Source organism: Vombatus ursinus, unplaced genomic scaffold (assembly GCF_900497805.2).
Source record: "Vombatus ursinus unplaced genomic scaffold, bare-nosed wombat genome assembly UNPS02014816.1, whole genome shotgun sequence".
Lineage (NCBI taxonomy): Eukaryota > Metazoa > Chordata > Mammalia > Diprotodontia > Vombatidae > Vombatus > Vombatus ursinus.
In genome coordinates, this window is record NW_020954594.1 from 22,371,577 (window position 1) to 22,392,295 (window position 20,719).

The 20,719-nt window shown below is 34.4% G+C and overlaps 1 protein-coding gene across 1 annotated transcript in view; it reads right to left on the reverse strand.

The window, feature by feature from the left end:
* Window positions 1-20,719, reverse strand: part of THSD7B (thrombospondin type 1 domain containing 7B) — a 901,933-nt gene that overhangs the window by 421,851 nt on the left and 459,363 nt on the right. Inside the window, exon 11 of the mRNA XM_027835643.1 lies at window positions 18,348-18,451. Within this exon, the coding sequence (XP_027691444.1) occupies window positions 18,348-18,451 (104 nt within the window). The remainder of the gene's footprint in view (window positions 1-18,347; window positions 18,452-20,719) is intronic.

Sequence of the window (20,719 nt, forward strand, 5' to 3'; positions counted from 1 at the left end):
TAATTATTTTTAAAGGCAAATATCATTAAGGGAGAAGGGGTATTAGGAAGTGAGTATTACATCAAAATATAACGTATCAACAAAAATATTAGGCAAGGAGAACAATGATGCTATATACATAGGTATACATACCTATACACAGACTTGTGGACGCTAATGCCTTCTCTGACATCAATTTTCTGAGATTAACACAAATACTGGATAATGAACTTAGGTTTTATGATTAAAGAGCTTTTTTTTATTGCTGCTGCTGTATGTGATTGTCCATTACCATTCATAGCTATTATTAGAGAACTATCTATTAGTCTTTCAGCTAGATCTGAACACAAACTGAACTTTATGGACCCTAGATGTCTTTAATGGCTAGTGAGAGACCCTAAAGAAAACAATGTGTCTTAGGCCATAGTGAGTGAGCTCCTCAGACTTCTCTGATAGGCTGAATAAACATATAGAAAAAGGTGGTAATATTTGATAACATACTCCTTATGTTCCTAAAATCCCTTATGCATTGATTCTTATGACTACAATTTGCCTTTAGAGGAATATAAATGTATGCATGAGATCAATAAGGTCTTTTTAGGATTGTGAGATCTCCAAACAGATCAGAAAGAGAAAAGTGGTCTGTAATATAGTTTTCCTTCACATTCCGTTTTTGTAGACCTTTGTTCAGTGTTAACACCTACGAAAAGAGAACAGAAGCTTTATTCTTCGCAGATCTTTGGCTTGTATGTGAACATATACCCATATATCAACATGACCCATTTCAAAGACTTTTTATATTATAGTATAAGGCACTATAAGAAAACAGAAATGGAAAGAGAAGGCAAAGGGGCAGTGTAAGAAGTGACTCAATGTTTATAGCCAGTGCTGTTTAACTAGATGTCTTATATTGGAGTTGTACATTACTATTTCTTCACTTGGGCAAACAATATTCTATCTCAGGCGGTGTCAGATAATAGAAGAAAGTGGTAGACCAGGATTCAGGAACCTAGGCTTCCAGTCTCATAACTGATAATAACTGGTTATGTGAACTTGAACTGTGTAAGTCACTTCTTCTATTTGGAATAATTAATCAACAGGCGTTTATTAAATATTTTCTATGTACTAAGCACTCTACTAGGTACTGGGGATATAAACAACAAAATGATAGATATCTGGCTTGAAGAATTTATATTCTATTCATAGGGAAACCTCAGTGTCTTTAGCTGTAAAATACGGTGGTTGGCCTTGATGTTCTCAAAGGGTCTTCCTGTGACTAAAACTTGATTCTATGCTTCATGTGCAGATACTCTGATTATATTATATAAGAACATTCATACTCAGTGGATCTTGATCTCATAAATGTGTGTAATGTCTCCAAAGGGGCAGGTTGCAATTCATTATTCAGTATTAATAACTGTAAGAATCAAAGAGAACAGAAACTTTATTCTATATAGATCTTTTGCTTGTACATGAACCTAGGGTTCATGCCTTCCCACTCCCTGTGTGATTCTTGTTCATGTCCTCACAGAATGTAAATCTGCAGATTTCCTAACTGGTCAATCAAAGATAAAATGTCTCATTTAACCTTGGGGTAAAATGGTCACTTTCCACTAATATAGGAACTCTTCTAACTTGTGTCTAGTCAAGACAGAAGCTTGCACTTAAGAAAGAGTTGGGGAAGCTTTGATGTTTCTTTCCCTTTATTTCTGCTTATCACTTTGATCTTTTGATGATTCCTACTTTTATTCAACATTTGTAAGAAAAATTGTAATTCTCAATTTTAAAAGACATTTGCATGTACAGTAAATGGAATAAATATCTGGGTCCTTGGTGTAGCCCATGAATACCTCCTGCTGTCCATAATCCCTACTACCTTCAGAGTTTTCACGTTATAACTGTGTAGAAACTTCTGAGTGTGACCAGAATCAAAATAAAATGGAATTGGGAAATGTTTCACAAAATAAATAAAAAACACAATAAAACATAGATAACGTTAATTTGTGGTTTCTCAAGTCAATGTGTTTTATTGTTGTTATTGTGTCATTTCAGTCATATCTGACTCTCCATAACACTATTTGGGATTTCTTGACATAGATACTGGAATGGTTTGCTATTTCTTTCTCCAGCTCATTTTACAGATGAGGAAACAGAGGCAAACAGAGTTAATTGACTCACCCAGGATCACACAGCTAGGAAGTGTCTGAGGCCACATTTGAACTCAGGTCCTCCTGACCTAAAGGCCAGTGCTCTTCCTCTACACCACCTAGCTGCAGTCAATATGTAGCCCTATCCATTGCTATTTAAGTTTGACATCATTTATCTACATATTTACTTCTTGACTAGCTTATCCCTATCCTCACTTTAATTCAAATCACCAAATACTGTCTCTGAATGCACTTTCTTCAAATACTAATCTAGTCATATCATTCCTCTCCTCCAAAATAATAATTGATATGAAATTTTACAGAAATTCATCACTCATTACCATAAGTTAGAAAAGTTTTCCATAATCGATTTCCCTTTTCCTTTTCTTACAGCTCACTAGAATGTCTTTTCTTCCATGAAGACAATCATCTGAAGGCTTTTATCTGTCTCACATGTTTAAACTTTTAACACAGTTTATTCTACATACTAGGAAGTTTATCTGATCTCAACCACTCAAGCAGTAGATTGATGAATGTATTCAAAAACTCCATTTTCAAAATGGATACATTTCAAAACTTAAAGACTGGTGATTTGCTTGTTTTGGGTCAGTACTATTCATAGTGCCTGATACATATTTGGACCTTAAAAATGTTGATTGATTATATACTCCTTCCAGTGACTATAATCACAGATTTTTATTGCTCTAGGAGATATTTGCTACTTTATGTGATTAAAAATATCATTCACTGGTGAAGAAATTTGTGTAATAAACTCCAAAGTCTGTGTTCAACATGTTGAACTTGTCCAATGTTCAACATGACAAACCAATATAATATAATTTTATTAATATCTTTCCATCTGACCTGAAACTAAAATATCCCAAATTTGTTGTCTTCTCCTATTAAAATGTGAGTTCCTAGAGAGCAGGGACTCTTGCTTTTTATTTACAGAGGTTGCTAGGTGACACAGTGGTTAAAGGACTGGACCTGAAATCAGGAAGAACTAAGTTCAAATCCAGCCTCAGAAATTTATTGGATGTATAACTCTTGACAAGTCATTTGACTTCTATCTACCTCAGTTAACTCCTCTGCAAAATGGAGATGATAATAATAATAATAATACCTATTTCCCAGAGTTGTTATGAGAATAAAATCAAATATTAATTGTAAAGTACTTTGCCTACTTTAAAACATGCTATATTGTTTATTGCTATTAACATTACCAGCATGCAGAACAGAACTTTGCACATAATAAGGACTTAATTGATTTTTTAAAAATTTATTCAAAAGATGCAAAACATGTAGGTCCCAAACTAAGATCAGAATTCTTTATGTGATTTAATTTTTTCACCTCCAGGTTAAAATTATCTACTAACACTGGATAAAATTGAGAAGAGAAGCTATTATTCCTCAGGTAACATTCTAGAAAAGAAACTTCAAGATATTTATAGCTTCAAACTACTTCATTGTTGCTGTTGAAAAGATATCCTGGTAATAAGTAATATGTTTTGTTGCCTTAATACATATGGGGGGAGTTGAAACCAATTTATTTTATTTGGTAAAAAAAATGGAAAAAAATAAGGAAATAGGAGGCAATTAAGATAACATTCATTTTTAGAAAAATTGAATACAGGAAGATTCTTATGTGATTTCACTCACTCTACTGAAGATACACATATAAGGTAGAGTAACAATCTCCTTCATGAATAGTATTTCAGGATAAATCACAATCAGTCTTTATCTGGTTTTATTCATTGGATAAAATAGATAAAAACTATTCATTAAAACTATGTCAGTAAGTATTTTGGAAAAGAAATTGTCTTCACAATACTCTATTTCCTAACCCAAATTGGTTACTCAAAACATATCAGCAAGAAGGATTTTTTAAAAGACCATTCCTAATATATTTGAAGTTAGAACTACAATGTAAAAACACAATACAAAAGCAACTATTCAAAGAGAACACACAAAAACACACACATATCTACACTCATATATGCATACATATATAACATACACATGTGTATGCATATAAAATTAAAGTTGAAACTATAAATACAACGGTATATATAAAGTGAAACCTATATGAATATGCATGTATTCACAACTATTCAAATGCATAATTAAGCTTTTTTTAAAAGTATTTAGTTAGCAAAACCAAGTAAAAAATATAAGGACATGTTATGCTTTCAATTCAAGGTTCTCCAAAATTTTTCCATATTAGTTTAGGAAAATTCATAAGTCCTCTAAGACTTTCAGAGTTTGAAGTCACTTCTATAACCTTGGTCTCTGAAATTTCTTGGCCTCAGAAAGCTATACATATTTTCAGAAATTTCATATTCAAGAGAACAAATTGAAATAAATTGTACTCATGGTTGTACAAAAATATGTCTGTGGTTAAGTAGATTAAGGCCATATCAAATCTTTTTTTTAGTAAAAAAAAAATGCCATGAAGGTGTTATTCCTTGTACAAGTGATAGATTTTGGACCTAGCACAAAAGACAGAAATGAATATCTGATATATGTTGAAAACAGCTTCAAGGTTATATAGAAAATAAAACTTGTGCTTCTAAATGAAGAAGTTATGTGATTCCCCTTCTCTTGATCAGCACTATAAGGCTGTTTACTGACTTTATCTCTTTCATATTTTCTTACTAAAAATAAGATATCTTATAAAAATTAATTTAAACAATGCTTCATACCTCTGCCAAAGGTTCTTTTAAAACAGAAAACAAAAACAAAACAAAAAAAAAGTAAATCAAAAGAACAGGCTAAAGGAGTAAGGGAATGGTAAATTGAGGATAGTTCCCTCATTTGATAATGACCAATGATGGTCTTAGACTACATGAGTCTGAGTTGGTCAGTTTAAGTGCTACCATAACACTAAGCTATCCCAGCCAGGATGCACATAGAACTGAGATCCACTTGACTAATTGTTGTGAATCTGAAAACTGAGTGTAAATGTCATATTGCTAATGGTACATTCAGAGAAACTAACATGGGACATTTTTTGGAACAGGGCAGAAAGGCCTGAGAAATCATAAATAATGAAGTCAATCTGGACAAGAAGTCTCTCTTATGATGCCAGGCACCACAGAGTCATAAAATTATAGAGAGACCTCAGAGAGTTCATTTAATCCTACTATTATGGGTAAGATTGAAACTTCAAATCTATCAGCTTAAATTTTTAAGAGGTATGTACAAAAGATAGAGGCAAAGTAAAATAACCAAAAGTAAATGCAAAATGTATCATATTTCCAGGGAGAATAGTCAAGACCACTAATCTATTTATCAATATATAAGTATTTATTAATGTGTATTAAATAATCTACAAGTAGGCAGGGGAAACTATGAGTTAGAAAGATCAGGAAAGAATTCATGTAGAAAGTGATGTTTATTTGATCTAAGCTTTAAAGGAAATTAGAAATTTTAAGAGGAGTAGATGAGGATGGAGTACATTCCAGGAATGGGATGGGACAGCCTGTGCAAGATCAGTTTGGCATTGTTTTTTCATTGACCATTTTGGTCTTGCCCTGACCAAAGAATGCTGAAAGTGAGTACTGAATAATAAACCTGAGAAGGTGGGTTGGAGTGACCCAGGTTTTGAAAGGCCTCAGAAGTAAAAGAAAAGAGCTTATACTTGATCCTAGGGGTAACAAGGCACTATAAGAATTTATTGAACAGATGAAGTGACATAGTCAAACCAGAGCTTTAGGAATATCTCTTAGGAAGCTGTATGGAGGATGATCAGGGAATGGAGAGTCTTGAGGCAAGTAAACCCATAAGGAAGATTTTACAATAGGCTATGCAAGAAGGGAAGTGGGTCAGAATTAGGATGGTGGCCATATGGATGCAGAGAAAAGGAAGGATAGAAAAGGTGTTCATAACGAACTGAGGGTTAGTTATGAGTGATAAGGAGAAAAAAGATTTTTTAAAGGGACTCGTAGTTGAAAAGAAGCAATAAGATTGCTACTTAGGGTTAAATGGATTATGGAGACAAACTTACTTATTTTCTGTTTCCTTTTTGTCATATGAAAAAGAAATGATGTTTTTACTCCAAAGGACAAAACAAAAAAAGGGTAGCAGGGAGTTAGAAACTTGTAGGGAAAGTTAGTAAGAGCATCCTTGATGAGGTCAAATTATTATGCCTAGATTAACTAGATCCCAAGATACTGAATGTAGTGGTAGATCTGATTGCGGAGCTGCTAGCCATAATGTTTGAAAGATGATGGGAAAAGGGAGAAATATTCTGGGAAAAGTAAAGAGCAAATGTACTGATTTTTTAAAATAAGATTTGGTAGGTCTGTAACCTCTATGCCAGTGAGATTGACATCAATTCCAGGCATAATATTAGGATGTATTATTAAAGTAATGATTAGTGAGCAGATAGAAAGGATGATAGAATCTCATAAATTGTCATCTATTCTACCCCTCACATTTTTTGTGTCCAGCAAAGGACTGGAAACAAATTTGGTGGCCCCAATTTCGAGAATGGCTAAATTATAATATAACTTAATAGAATATGTCTATGGAGAAACAACATACATTGAAAATTCAGAGAACCTTGGAAAGATTTTCAAGAACTGATACATAGTGAGGAAAGGAGAAACAGAAAGGCCATATGCATAGTGATTGCAAGAATGTAAATAGAAAGAACAATAAAAGAAATGAATGTGGTAGTTTTAGAAATGTAAAAATAAATACATAAAGTGAAGGATTAAACTAGATAATCTCTAAGGCCTCTTCCACCTATCATGATCTATACCTCTAAACTCTCTATATATACACTTATTCTATAACCCTAGAAAAGCATTGCTTGAATAAGAAAGTTTTGGGTTGTTAAGTTCAGTTTATTTACAAACACTAATTTTAATCAGAAAGATGTACCTCAGGGCAGCAAGGTGGCCCAGTAGACAGAGCACCGGCCCTGGATTCAGGAGGACCTGAGTTCAAATCCTGCCTCAGACACATAACACTCACTAGCTGTGTGACCCTGGGCAAGTCACTTAACCCTTATTGCCCTCACCAAAAAAAGGTAAGATAAAATAAAATAAAATAAAACTGAAAAAAAAGAAAGAAAGATGTACCTCACTAGGATAACACTAAAAAAGAGAAAAGTAGCAGTTATCTCAAAATCATGGCAGTAAACTCCCAAGAATATGGGAATGTATCCAGGCACCCAAAGGAAGCATCATAAAGTAGTTTTGTACAATATTCTAAGCACTCTAACACAAATTAACCAACCTCTTCACGTTAGCTGCCAACTTCCTCTCTTTCTCAGTTCAAGCTTTACCTAGAGAAAAATTTTTTTAAATGACACTAAAAGGATCATGATAATTATTGTTTTCCAACTAACAAGACTTTAAATGTAAAGGCCTTCTCTCATTTTCACCAACTGAGTATATGTATTGGCCTCTGCCAAACTGGACTGGCATCCCATTTGGTACTGGTTGCCCATTAGAAGGGCAGTAAAGACACCTTACCAATTTTGTGTGAACAATGAGGAAATAAGAAGAGGGATCTATCCTGGCAAAGAGAAAATGTCCAAAAAAAGAAAATATACTTTATAGTCTTGATTTCATCTTTCTGATCAACATAGGGTAAGAAGGTAAAATTTCAACATGTTTATGGAAGCAAATTAGCCTCCATTGATATTAAAATTTAGAAAGGTGGAAGTCTGGAAAATGTCCCAGTTAACTAAACTTTATTTTACTAAGAAAAGGTCATGTTTAGTTCCAAAAGGTTTTCCAGGGTGAATGATTGGTATTTATGCATCATTTGTGCAAGTCATTTTTGAGACACTGACATGATTACTTGACATGGGCAACTAGGTGGCTGACTGGGTCACAAGCTGGACCTGAAATCAGGAAGATTCATCTTTCTGAGTTCAAGTCAGGCCTCAGACACTTAATAGCTGTACGACGTTGGGCAAGTCACTTAACCCCTTTGCCTCATTTCCTCATCAGTGAAATGACCTAGAGAAGGTAAATGGCAAACTACTGTCTTTGCCAAGAAAATCCCAAATGGGGTCATGAAGAGGCAGGGAAACTAAAATGACTGAATGACAACAAAAGTTCCCATATGGTCAACAGAGCCATAAACTTACTTTGGACAAATTCATTTGGGGGTAGACATGAAGATTATATGGTGGCAACGTAGAGAACAATCTGACCGTGGGTCTCCCAAAGATTCTCACACTCTTGCCCATGAGGATTGAGGGGGAATGGTAGGAGGGGGACACCATGGCAATGAATCCGTGGGCATGGTGGATCCTAGTTAACTGTTAGAAGAGCATAAGTGCATCCTTCTAGGGAAGAATTGTGTTCTCTTACCTACAACTGCCAATGTCAATGCCCTGATGTAAACATTATTCACTCAGGGATAGTTAAGGCCATACCTTGAAAGTAGTTCCTTATGGCAGAAAGGTTAAGTTATCTGCCTCAAAGAGGCTGACCTGACCAAAAAGCAAAAACAAAACAAACCAAACAAAAAATACCTGAAAGAAGGAAATTTGGTAAATGTAGGAGGCACTCTAGGGCTACAGTAGATGCCAGGAGAAGGTAAGAAAGTCTCAGTATAGGGAATAACAACTTAAAATGAATAGATCACAGGAAAAAAGAATGTGATCAATGTTTAGAAAATAGAAGTCCACACAAAGACTGGTAAAATTTTAGTAGTGAGGAAGAGGTAGACAAACGCAATTACAAATGACTGCCATATTGTGATTGTTGAAGTGAAGTATATAAAGTGCAGAGGATCTTCAAGTCTTTATGCAGAAAGGTAGTCAGCATAATGAAATAGTGCAATATAAAAAAGATGATTGGCAGGTAGAAGGAAGTAGGAAAGAAAAACCAAAGGAAGTAGAGTTTACCTTAATAATTTTTGGAAAAGCAAAAGTCACATTAGTCACCTTATGATTGTGCCTAGACTGGAATTGCCTGGACTATTAAAATAATACAAAAAAAAAATGTAAACTTAGTAGACTCTAAGTGGTAAACACGGTATAAATAGTTTGTCATATGAAGTATAATTATACTATTCATTTCACTTAAAAAAAGCATTTCAAAGAAAGCCACTGATAAGATAGCACCTCATGCATACTAGTCAAATTTCCAGTCTGAAGAAGCATTTTAGAATTTAATTATGAGTGTGCATTTTTGCAACTGTCATGTTACCCTTAGACATTGAATTATAAATTCCAAAGAGCCTTGAATACACATGTTGAAACAAATGCTTCTATTTAAGAAAGATTTAACAATCCTTCAGCTTAAAATAAATTTGTAATTAATTTACAGCTAAACATAGAATTAACCAATTAGCAATCATTAAAAATAAATACAAGTATTAAGAAATATTTATCTGTCACAGAAATGTCCCTGGTAGTGTTGAAGATAAGAAATGAATGAGTCTCCTCAAGTGGATCAGTTAAACAATGAAATGATGAGTCTGATTTTCCCTTTCTGGCTTCACAATATGCATTAACACTCTTTAGGGAAGGTGAAGGGAATTCCTACTTCCCGTACTAATAAAGGCATTTAGAGAGAATCAAAACTCTTCTACTCCCACAGAAACCCATGGATGGACTTCCAAAGTTTTATAGGATCCAAAATTTTTATCTATTCACCAGAGAATTATTATGGATTAATTTTGCTGTTAACTTTCTAATTATTTTATCAGTACTATAATCAAAAAACATTTGCTTAGCATGCAACTGAAAGTGATACAGTACAGAGTGGGGAGATAACTTAGCCTTAGGAAGTTTACAATTTAATATAGATTATTCCTTTTTTATCTCTATTCAAATGTAAGTAGTAAGCATTTTTAGGAAATATTTCAATATAATATATTTACTCATTTGTTTACTGCTTTATATAACTTCCACTTACACATTTTGCCTATAAAATATAGAATCCCCCTCTCCACTCAAATCTATTATGTGATAAACTACAATTTTCCAAAATAACACTTTTAAACAAATAAAGGATATGAGATTATTGATTCTAATTTCCTAGGATGATTTTAAGGTGTTTTTATTCATCCTTAACTCTACTAACCTTTATCTCTAATATACATCCACCATATACCATGAACTATACAATGTTCTACCTTGAAGATTTTGAATTTGAAGTTTTGCTCAATCTTAACTTTCTCATATCCTTCACTGTCTCATTCCTCCCCCATATTTCCTGAGTGTGATCATTACCTTCATTGTGGCATTTGATCACTTGATCTCTCTCATTTCAGTCATTCCACTAATTTATTTCTTGTTATACTTGATGCAATGTCCAGTCTGGACTTCCTATTCCAGTCAAACCTCATTGAGGTTTGATTGAATAAAGTCTTGCACTTGAGGACCTAGAGGGCCACATGTGGCATCGAGGCCCCAGGTGCCTCACGCCTGCAAACCCTTTTGCTCTATTCTGCCACACCTATCATACCAATCTCCAACAATCTACTTCCCTAGGACTAGCACAGTTCCTGGAATTAAGTAAGTACTTAAACATGCTTGTTTGATTGAAATCTTTGCTACTGATCCCCTGTAAAAAAATAGAAAAAGGAGACTTGACTACAACAACTGTGTAAGATCAACTGTGCAATCACTGTTGCTCAATATCCTTTTATTATGAATTTCTTTTTTATTAGACTGTGTACTTCCTAAACTAGTTATCAAAACATTTTCACTTCTCCCCAAGACCCCAATTCTTTTACTACCTTAAACTCACTCTCAGATGAACTCACTTCCTTCTTCATTAAAAGATGGAAGCCAATTAGCATAACCAATTCATTTGTCACTACCCTCTTCTCTTGTCCCTTCCTACAGTTTAAGATGGAAATGTATTTCTCCAAAGGGCTATTTCTACTCCCCTGCACTCTCAGTGAGACCCCTTCTTCCTCTGGGAGCTTGTCCCTTCTCTCTCCAAAATCATTATTTTCTTCTGTGGTTGCTTTTTTTCTACCTTCAAATATGCACAAACATCTATGGTTTTGATTTTGCTGAAGTTTTTATTCTACCTTCCATCCTATAGAAATATTTCCTTTAATTATCAAACTTTTAAAAAATAGTCTATACACATTTTACAAGAATATACAGTATTTTCTTATCTTAACTCATAGTCTGAACTCTGATTTCTGTGACTTATTTTACTGGGAATTCCACTTTTAAAAATCCATTATTTCCTATTTGCCAAATCCAATGGCCATTTTAATCTTCATTTTTCATGCATTTCTAAAGAATATGACACTATTGATAGAACCAAGTTGGTGCTTTTGGTTTTTTTCTTCCTTTTGCAATGTTACAGCTCCATTGTAATTCTTTGACTCTTCTCTCATAACACTCTTTTCAATGAAGACCATATCCTCTTTCATTGACTGACTACAGCTACTATGTGGATTATTCCCAGATCTATAACTGCAGTTTTCCATTTCAATTGCCTATTGGTGGTTCCTTTTTAGATCATTCACTGTTAAACTCTACTTGTTAAAAATTGAGTTCATTCCCTAACCCTTATCTCCCCCTAATCTTCCAAATTGACGGACCTTGATTTTCCAATCTCTATCAATGGAATCCATCATTTACCTAGGAACTAAGGCATGAAATATATTATTTTTAATTTATCCTTCTGCCTGGTCCTTCATATATGATGTCACCAATTTTATTCAATTTATTTTTTGAAATGTCTCTGACATTCACTTTTCCCCTCCATTCTCACTACCACTGACTAACTGGAGATGTCAGTGGATCCAAAACAATTTAAGGTGACAGTACCTTGGCTCTGGGCAACAGAAGTATAATCCTATTACATATAAATCTTTATTAATACACTTTGAAATTCAAATTATCTCTATCCAAACACCCTGCTGGTGCTGAAAGCCATGTTGCCAGATAGAAGGAAATTTTGCTTCCAGTTTCAGTAGTTGTTGAGGTTAATTATTTAAGAGATATCACCACATCATTTCTACTAAAGCTCCATTTCACATCATTTCCACTCAACTTCTATTTTAGTAATGATATATAATTGGAGAGAATAAGAAGGAGGGTGGAAATTAAGCAAATAAATATGATACTCTACCATGACGTAATATTGCTGTTGTTCAGTCACTTCAGTAGTGCCTGACTCTCTGTGATCTCATTTGAGTTTTTTCTTGGCAAAGATATGGGAGTAGTTTGCCATTTCCTTCTCCAGCTCATTTTATAGATGAGGAAACTGAAACAAACAGGATTAAGTGACTTGCCCAGGGTCACACAGCTAGTTAGTGTCTAAGGACAGATTTGAGCTCACAAACATCAGTCTTCCTGACTCCAGAACTGGAACACTCTATCCACTGCACCACCTAGCTGCCCCTGCAATGCCTTAATACATTATGGAATATCTTTGCTCATCAATTTATAAAATATAAGATGATAACATCATAGAATTTATCTGAATCTGGTGTAATTGTTACAATATTATTAGAAAATAATATCTGAGGTTTCTTACATGTTCCATCCCTTTAAGGATTTTTTAAAATTTTAGTATCAGCTTACATCATGTGTATTTTGTACTTAAAGTTTTGAGAGAAATGATTATTAATAATTAGTGGTTTGGAAAGATTGGGTTCTCCCCTTTCTTTTCTATTTTCAAGACCTCAGTCTCTGAAGGTCTAGCTAAACTCCTCTTTCCAACCTAGCCCAACCCTGTAAGTAATCTCTAATCTCAGGTAAATTCCATTCAATCAACCTTGGGTAGAGACAGATCCTTTGGTCTAGCTAGCCCAAGACTGGGGGTGGTCTGAGCATAGAGATAGTTTCTCTGTCCAAGGGTGACAGGATGTCACTCTCACCCCTCATTTTAATGTAGCTCACCTCGTATTGTGTTAACCAACCAGAGTTGATTGCCACTCCTCTTCCAAAAGAACATATATGCTCTGAGCCCACCATCATGATTGTCTTTGGTCTAAGAGAAATGGTCAAATAACCATCCTTTTATTAACAACATGCTGGCCTTCTTAATAAAATGATTAAATCACACAGAAACCATATCTCCTGAACATTTTTCATCGCCACAGTTTAAAGAATGACCCTACCTTGTAACTGGAAAGGGAACAAAACATACATTTTAGCCTTATCATACATATCTACCAAAACACAATCTTTTTTTTATGAACTTGATAACTTACAATCGAATGCCCTCCCCACCAAGATTCTAAAGTTGCCTTTACAATCTAATTAAGTTTTACTTTAGAGGAAAAAATCCTTATGTGTTCACTTTCACTTTCAGGCTCAAAATGATTCTTCCAACTCTGAAAATTTATATTAATTGTATTACTTACATAGTGATGCTAGAAATGATTTCCTGGCCACACAACAACTACAACAAAGACAGACATTTCACATTAAGTTTTTTAAAAAAAATGCTTTCCTCACAACAACTCTAGGAAGTGGATACCATAAATGTTAAGTATAAACAAGGAAACTGTGGTACATAAAATAGGTGCCTATAGTCGCACAGCTAGTTAGTATAAAAATAGTGATTTGAACCTATCTTCTAACTCTAAACCGCTTGTTTCTTCCAATACCTGGAACACCTCTGAAAACACCTTCAACTAAATAACAGATAGTATAGAAAATTTTTCTCCAACTCAAATTTTGGAGCATGTCAACATTTAACTAAGGCATCTCTCAGTACTAAGGCTCTAATGACAAAGGTTAAATAAAAGAGGAAGCATTTTAGGGACCCCTGGAACACAATACTTATTCTGAAAAGCAGGATGCAGACTGTGGTCAGAAAAAACAACAATGAAAACTAAAATATTCAGGCAATCAGCTGGTTACTTTGTGATTAATCAAACAGGATGGTCAATCACAAATTAGTCATGCTCCTTTTAGTCACTGCAATGTGTAGATGGGATAGCAAGAATAGAAGGTGAAACTGGCTTACACTTGGATTATGTTCCATTGGTTAGAGTCTATTAGCCCAACCCATTCAAAATAGGAATTTTTATCAAGGAACAAGGCTTCTAGACCGTTAAAATACTCATGAGTCTGGAAGAAGAAGCAGAGATGTTTCTAGTCGGTCCCCACACCTCACTGGAAATGCCAAAGACTCAGAACTGACTTTCCAAGCTCAGTGTGAAGGTTTTAAGTAAATAAAAGGTGATTCAACCTTACAAATATTTTGGGATATCTCTGAACTGGATAAAAGCTAAAGCACAATTGATGTGTGTGTGTGGTTTTTTTTTTCCTCATCCTCTCTCTCAGCTCACAAATAATAAATTTAGCTGACCAATTATTTTGGTCTTGTTTAGTGTTTAGCTCTGTTTACTAGATAGAAAGCAAGAATAAATGAGTTTCAATATGAAACTTAGGAAGGAATACCAACAATGGTGTTATTATATATGGGTTTCTTTATCTGAATATAGTTATAATAGCAAGTCTTTTTATCTTAATTTTCATCTACTTTAGTTCCATATGCTTGTTTCTACTAGCTGATGTGGTTTTTCTAAGTTATATTTTTGCTGGTTGACTGTTAAAGACTTTCCTTAATACATCTCTGTAGGCAAAAAAGACAGAGGCAGGAAAATTTTTACTCAAACACTGTGATATAGTATCAACAATGTACATATCTTTTCTTTGAACTCATGACAGAAATAAATTGGATAACTTTTCTTTTTTTCATCATTTTGACATCACACATTTATTTATTAATGTTTATTGATAACTCTTATACTATCATCACTTTCAAATAAGCCTCCCTCCTAAGGAACCCTCCTTACTTCAAAGACAAATAGGCAAACAAAGCCAAGGAACATGACTGTTACATCTCACTCAGACCCCACATCTGAGTTATATCTGAGTGTATGCACCATTCCCTCCTGGGAGGCCCCCACCACTCTAAGAAGGGGGAGGTCCCTTTCATTTTCATATACAAATATGCTGAGCATTATGCCAGAAAAATTATCTGTTATCCAATTTTGTAAAAGCATATCATTTTAATGCATCAGGAGAGCCCATTAGTTAATGCCATCCTTCTGAGAATCATTTTGTAAAAGGAAGAACTATACAGTTATATATCTTTTGAGTGAATTTACAATTTCACATAATAGCTTTTGTTTCTTACACTTATTAAAGTGTTATTGATAACTTTTGTTTTTACATAGCAATCATATAAATGTATATATGTGTGTATACATATGTATGTACCCTAATTAACCTTCCCATTTCCCCTGTATTATATGAGCCTTTCCTTATAACATGAAAAATTATGTAAAATCATATAAACAACTATCTTACAATGAATACAGTTTCTTGTAGTCATAATGCCTCACCTCTACAAGGAAAGGAGGAAGGTGGATTTCCTAATTTCTTGAAATGAATGATCATTTCAATTACACAGCATTCAACATTGTGTTAGTTTTCTTGTCATTTATATTATTGCAATCATTATATATTTTTATATTAGATTTTCTTAAATAAATAGTAGCCTTGTTCTAGTAGGGGCTAGTCAACTAGATAGAGCATCAGACCTGAATTCAAGAAGACTTAACTTTGAATTCTATCTCAGACACAAACTGTGTGACCTTGAATAAGTCACTTAACCATTATCTGCCTCAGTTTCCTCATCTGCAAAATACTATATAAATGCTAGTTATTATTGTTATATCTGTTGTTGTTATTCAATTACTGTCCTCCAGAATGCATTACTATCTCATTTTGTTCAGCTCTATACTGTTTTAATAAAGAAAACTCAAAGCTTATTAAGTTATTTATGTTTGTTTCTATTCATGATATTTTAAGAATGCTAAATAGGCAGTATATATCAAATGGATATAAGTACTACATTGTTTCCTAGTAGAAGTACATAGCTGTTCAGTAAGAGTACCAATGTAGCAAGGAGAAGAAATTTTTATAGGATTAAAGACCCCATTCTCTGTCACATTGAGAAATAACTTCCAGTGAAATCTAGCAAAAGCAAACCAAGAAAAAGAATGAAAGTAAATGAGAGCTCTCATGTCCCAAAAGGCTCTCTTTATGTCTTCAAGAGTGAAAGTATTTGATGACATAGAAAGAAAAATAGATGGATGACTGGTTGATTACCCCTTCCATATTCTATATTAGAATTCTCAAGCAAAATATCCTTGTTTGGGCAATAAGTTGAAAACACTCAAGGAGTTCACTGTTCTAGCATGTTCCCAGATTTAGTGCACATTTTGATTTGTAGTACATAAAAGTCATAAGTATTTTTCCCAGTAGTACCCTTTAATCTCTTTCCCTAACCAGGAAGGGGAACAGATTTCAAAGCCTATTTTTCTGAATTTGAGGTGTAATATTATCATCAAATTATGGATTTAGAGCAGGACAGGAAATTGGAAGCTGCTGGAATCAACCTCTCATTTTGCAAGGTGATATTTGGCTTTAGAAAAAATATGCCTTTATTTAGCCCTTTGTATTGCTACTTTGTTTTGTTTTTATGTTGGCCCACCAGGGAGATCAGTTTCACTTCAGGAAATGTTTTAGCAACTTGGTTTTCAAACACTATCAGTGAAGATGCATTTAGTTCTCTATTTTCCTTTCCTTAAGGGTAAAACTAGTTATGAATCCGATGTGGTACTAATAACTCTTCCCAGTTTATATTTAATATATCCCTTCAGCAGTTATGTAGTTAGCTTTCAAAAACCAAGCATTTCTTGTAAAAAGCTCATACTTCATATGAGTGCTTAGATTGTGAGCTAAAGAGAAATTGGCTAAAGAGTAATCAATCAATTTGATGATCTTCCAATAACAACTCTCCAGGCTAAGTTCTTTTTATACATTTTCAATGGAAATTTAAATTTTTTGAATGCCATTTCCTGAATGGTTTTAAATTGAAAACAAAGTTATGGTCTATTCCAAGATCATTTTTATATAGAATGTAGGCCCAGAAAAGTTAATAATTATTAATAATTGATCATCATTCATGACATCTATATAAGCTGACAAATAGTCATAACTGTAGAGTCTTAGATCTCAAAATCCCTTCATTAATTCAACATTCACTCAAGCAGAATTTAGTAAACACTCTTAGTTCATTGCAGTCATTATTAAGCATCGGTTATACAAAGACAAAAATTAAATAGTTTCTTCTTTCAAGAAGTTTATATTCTCCTTAGCAGGAGCCAACATGTACACAGATAAGTAAATACAAAATAAATAAAATTAGTTCAGGAAGGGGCAGGAAAGGGGCAGAATACTAACAACTGGATGAAATCAGGAAAGACTTCTTGTAGGGAACAGCACTTGAGGTGGGCTATAAAGGAAGCTAGGGATTCTGAGAGGGGGCAGTGAGGATAGAGAACAGACTAGGCATAGGGGGCATCCTATTCAAAGTTACAGATGGGATATCACGTACAGAGAACACCAAAAAGGCCATGTGGGTTAGAATACGGAGTGTATGATCGGGAAGAATATGAAATTGGTTTGGAAAAATAAATTGGAACCAAACTATGAAATATTTTAGATACCAAATAGAGGAGCTTGTACATTATCCTGGAATGAGTGAATCTTCCTGAGGAGGAGACTTACATCACCATATTTGTACTTGGAATGTCAGTGTAGCAACTTCATGAATCCTATAAAAATTACTATAAATCTATAATTCACTTATCTATGAATATCAGTGCATTGTCTTTTTGTATCTCTTCTAGCCAAGTAAGATAGCATTCTGCACATAGTTGTATGGTTTGCTCATTTTACAGTTGAGGAAACTGAAGCAACCAGGGTTAAGTGATTTGTCCAGGGTTACCGAGCTAAGAAGTGTCTGGGGCTGGATTTGAACTCAGGAAAATGAGTCTTCCTGACTCTAGGCTCAGCACTCTATTTACTATGCCACCTAAGTGCCCCCAAAAATAAATTTAGTCTAAATGATATGAAAAGCCAGTCTGCTAATCTTGATATGAATGGAATTTATTGGTTAATACCCAGTGTGTGTATAAGTTATTATTTGGGTATTTTAAGCTTAAGAAAAGATCTTTTGTTTTTAATCCTTAGCTACCCAGTTTTGATTATGCCAGGACCATTTAATATCAACTTTAACCAACTTCAAACTTTAGCTGTGACCCAAAGTAAACCTAATTACAAACTTAGAAGAAACAACCAAATATTATTGCATCTTTATTCACATATGCAAAAAAGCAGGTAAAGAATATTCAAAAAGGAATTTTTCCAATTCCCTTTCCAGTATAAATGTTGATTAAAAATTAGCTTACCTCTTGTTTGTAAACCCTTTCCACAGGCTTCAGTGATGACCATCATCACCTGCCTGACAGACTCTGGCACCAGAATGCATGAATTCCATTTATGAGGCTTCCACCTGTGATTATAAAGATGAGAGATTCCACCAGTTATTCAGATGTGAAGACTGAAATAAACAAATAACAAACCTGGACAAAGACAATTCAGCATTACGATTAAAAAATGGACACAAAACAACAGATTTAAAATAGTTCATGGCATTAACTTCATGCGATCCATCAATATGGCTTGTGCCTTGGATCCACACTAAATGCACTCATTCCATTTTCACACGGACCCTATGCCATGTTAGAAATGGAGCAATGAAGGGCTATAGTAAAAAATGACCACAGCTAGAAAACTAGGTCTTTAGTGACCTTTATGCTGAAAAATGCCCTGCACTCCCTTGGGCATCCAGGGTATAAATGTTTCATCTACTGCAGAGCTTGTGTCCAAGATAATGCTACACTTAGTTTTTAAAGAGCAACCCGGGCTCCTTTGTGATTGTAGGGCCATCTCATAGGCATTCAGCGCAATTCAGAAATCTAAACAAGATTGTAAGGATGGCCATTTCAGTGAAAATCTCTCCCTTGTACTCTTTCACAGCACAGACAAAAAGTTAACCTCGGTCTGAAAAGAATACCAAGATTTATATTTCACAGGTAAAATGCTTGCTGAGGAAACTTTCCCACTTCAAATTCTCTTCTCCTTGTCCAACAAAACTCTCTTTTTGTGACCTTCAGGGCAGAGAGTAAAGCTATATCTTTTAAATCTGCCTAGGCACAATGATCTAGAAGAGTCTTCTGCCTTAGGTGCTGGTATTAGTCTGGTTCCTTTGGCAGAATAATGTAGTTGCTGAATTTATGCATCTCATGTGTGTGCCAGGGGCTTTGATGATTTTTTAAAAGGGCATTTGAGTTTTATCAGTTTGGGGAGCTCTCAGTAAAGAACCTACTGTGCCAATGTAGCACATTTCCAACAACTTATTAGAGTCTCCTGAGACACAAAGAGGTTAAGTGATTGGTCCAAAGTCACATGATTAGTCTTTGTCAGAGGCAGAATTTGAACCTAGGTCTTTCTGATCCCAAAATTGGTTGTGGATGCCCAAGATTAGGTTGCTTCTAAGCTCTGATGATATTCAACTTATTATAAATCTCAGAAAGAACTATTAAGCAAAAGCGTCAACAATCAATATTATGATGAGTTGAAAAATTGATGGGATATTAGAAAATAGCAAGGGACATTTAACAAATTAGACTTGAATTGATTACTATTCAAAACACAGTAATAAGTACACTCAGGGCATAAATAAATTCTTTCGGTATCATTTCTAAAGGTAACATAGTTATCAGTCTTATAGCAACTAAGATAGAGATTTTAGTCCATTTTTTTTTATGATGGGTCAGAAAATTTTCAGGTTACTTTAGCTGTACTGATACTATGCTAGATCTAAGCAAACCCAGCATATTCTATCTGCTTATTTTCCCCCATCTATTAGAGCCTGAAACTGAATACCACTTGGATCTTTTGGTTCAGAATCATAGAATGTCAAGGTTAGAAGAGCCCTTTAGAAGTCACCTGACCCAAGTCTCTCATTTAACAGATGAGGAATTTAAATGATTTGTGCAAGGTCAATGCTTAGTAAATTCTCAACTGGAGATTTCCCGAAGATCTTTCAAGGCTTTGGACAGCTCTCTATGACTACACTATGGGGAAGTATTAATCTCCATTGGTAGAAGGAGTTTTCTCATTGAAAGTTCCCTTCACTAATGGGGAAAAAAAACAAAAACAAAAACAAACAAACAAAAAAACAACAACAACAACAAAAAACAGGTCTGATCCCACACTTCTCTCTCCTTACTCTTATTGTTGTTGTTGTTGTTGTACCCCTCCCCCGCATTACGTTTTTAAATGGTAGTCGTATTTACTTCTAGATAGAAAATGTTGCAACATTTAGCATTTTTACGACAGGCAGTCCAGGTCATAGCGAAATATGGTTCCAATTCAGTCTGACAACCCTGTGAAGACAAAGCTTTAACGGAGTCAAGAAGTGGGAGAAGTAGCCTCATAGGAACATAGGATTTAGAGCAGAGAATATCTTGGAAAACATTTAGTCCAATTGCGTCTGGAAACTCAGGCCCTAATTTTCCACAGTATAATAAACATTTTCACACTTCCCTGTTCAAGTATTTACCAACCTATATCACATGAGTTTATTCTGGGAATGTGGAACTAGAACATATAGAGTGGTTCCAGTGGATATTGAGATCTAAAGAAAAATTGTAGAATTATGCACTACTTCACTGCCATTTGAATGTGGAATCCCTAACAGTAGGGACTATGTTTT